This window comes from Manacus vitellinus, unplaced genomic scaffold (assembly GCF_001715985.3).
Source record: "Manacus vitellinus isolate BGI_N305 unplaced genomic scaffold, ASM171598v3 scaffold_64_pilon, whole genome shotgun sequence".
Lineage (NCBI taxonomy): Eukaryota > Metazoa > Chordata > Aves > Passeriformes > Pipridae > Manacus > Manacus vitellinus.
Window position 1 is genome coordinate 3,061,636 of NW_021940718.1, and position 1,980 is coordinate 3,063,615.

Consider the following 1,980-nt stretch of genomic DNA (forward strand, 5'->3'; position numbering starts at 1 on the left):
CCAGCAGCTCCACGTCCTGATGTTGGTGCCCCAGAGCTGAACACACAACTTGGCTGTGGGTCCCCACCATAAAACACAAACACTGCCCAACAGTCACTGAAATGATGATACAACAGCACAGAAACCATCTCATGGAATCTCCCTCCCCTAAACTGGGACACAGGGTACTGGGGGATTTTTGGGTTGGAGAGGGAGAGAGAGAGAGAGCCCCAGGGCAGGCAGCAGGAGGGAGAAAATGCCTTCCTTGGCCACCCTGGCACAGGGAAAGGTGCTGCTTGGATCTGACTCACTGGAACTCCCCACCAAGACAGCGTAGCCGGGTCACGGCTGATTAAATACAAGCCAGGATTAACAATAACAAAACAAGTGAGCCTGACTGAAGAGGTTTGGAAAAGAAGTGAGAAGCTGCTACAACCAACATTTTCTAACCTCTGACAACTCTTCTGAGCCAGCAACACACGCCCGTGTGAACTCCTGACACTCCACAGAGGTTTTGGAGCAGAGCAGAGGCTCTCCAGGACCCCGTGCACAGAGGTGAGGTGCAAACCCCAGGCTGGTTTTATTCACAGGCTCTCACTCCTGGGAGCCAGCAAATCAAGCAAAGAAACCTCCCTGCATTTTATCATTACCTGGTTTAGTCCTGGCATCCCTGTGTCTCTTCCAAACGTGGAGTACGAGGCTCTGTCACTGCTCTTCCCTGCAGAGGAGAGAGAAGACAAGGGTCTGGGTAAGAGAGAGGGGGACGTGGTTTGTGTGCCCCCAAACACCAGGGCCCTGCTGAGGGGCAAAGCCTGTTTCTGTGAGGCAGCTCCCTCTGCCCCCCATGGCAGTGACAGCCTCCCAAAAAACCTTGTGCTAAAACAGGAGCTTTAAGTTCAGGGAGAGTGGGTCCCCAAACACCGAGAGCCGGCGCTGCAGCGGCGCGGGGAAGTGCCTGTGGCCATGGAAACTGCCAGTGTCAGCCCAGAGCCAAAAAAATCCCTGCAGACACCTCACATCCAGCCAGCTGAACTTGGCAGAGGCAGGGACGGAGCAAACCAAGCGCCAGGATGAGTGACCAGACTCCACAGGCGCTTTCCAGACAACAGGAAATACAGTCCTGGAGCACGAGAGCTGAGCTGCTGCTCCCTCACAATGCACTGGTCACCTTCTCCCCCTCTCCTGGTGGAGATTCAACTTTCCAAACCCCATCCAGATCTGAAGAGCAGGGATTAATAGGAAAGCATTCCCTTCCTTGCCTCTGTTCAGTCCCACCAGGCAGACTCCTCCTGGCCTGTGGGTTCCTCACAGCCGGAGTGCTGCTGCCAACTGGGATCCACACGGGAGCAGCCCTGTGCCAGCAGTGCCCACGTGAACTTTATAGACTGGTTTGGATTGGAAGAGACCTTAAATCCCATCCAGTTCTACCCCCTGCCATGGGCAGGGACACCTTCCACTAGCCCACGTTGCTCCAAGGCCCGTCCAACCTGGCCTTGGACACTTCCAGGGATGGGGCAGCCACAGCTGCTCTGGGCAACCTGTGCCAGATGGGAAGAGAGAGGAGGCTGCTCATTTTGCAACCTTACCATGGAGGCCTTGAACTCGAGCCAAAAACTTCAGAGTTGGTTCCCCCACTGCAATCCCCAAAGCCCAGACCCCCATTCCCGATGGGAAGGTCATGGAACACCAGCACCCCCCAGCCCTCACCTCCAGCAGGAGCCAGGCACACCTGGCACTGCTGCTGTTCCCTCAGAGGCTTAAACGTTAAGTAAACAAAGGTCAGGATGTCAGAGGATGGATCCCCTAAATGACCTAATTTCTAAAAGAGCTTAAGGGCTGGAGCTGCCGCAGCACCGGCCACGCTGCAGAGGACTCAGCAGGTTGTGGCATCAGGTGGGTCACAGTTACTCCTACAGCAGAGGGAAAGCAGGGTAATGCCATGTGGGTTTGGCTGGACAGCAGCAGCCAGACCTCCCATCTGATAACACACTGCTTCTTCCA

The 1,980-nt window shown here is 55.4% G+C and overlaps 1 protein-coding gene across 1 annotated transcript in view; it reads right to left on the reverse strand.

Moving 5' to 3' along the window:
* TCF3 (transcription factor 3) overlaps positions 1–1,980 on the reverse strand; it is a 77,930-nt gene that overhangs the window by 24,406 nt on the left and 51,544 nt on the right. Inside the window, exon 5 of the mRNA XM_029963905.1 lies at positions 630–697. Coding sequence (XP_029819765.1) covers positions 630–697 — 68 coding nt within the window. The remainder of the gene's footprint in view (positions 1–629; positions 698–1,980) is intronic.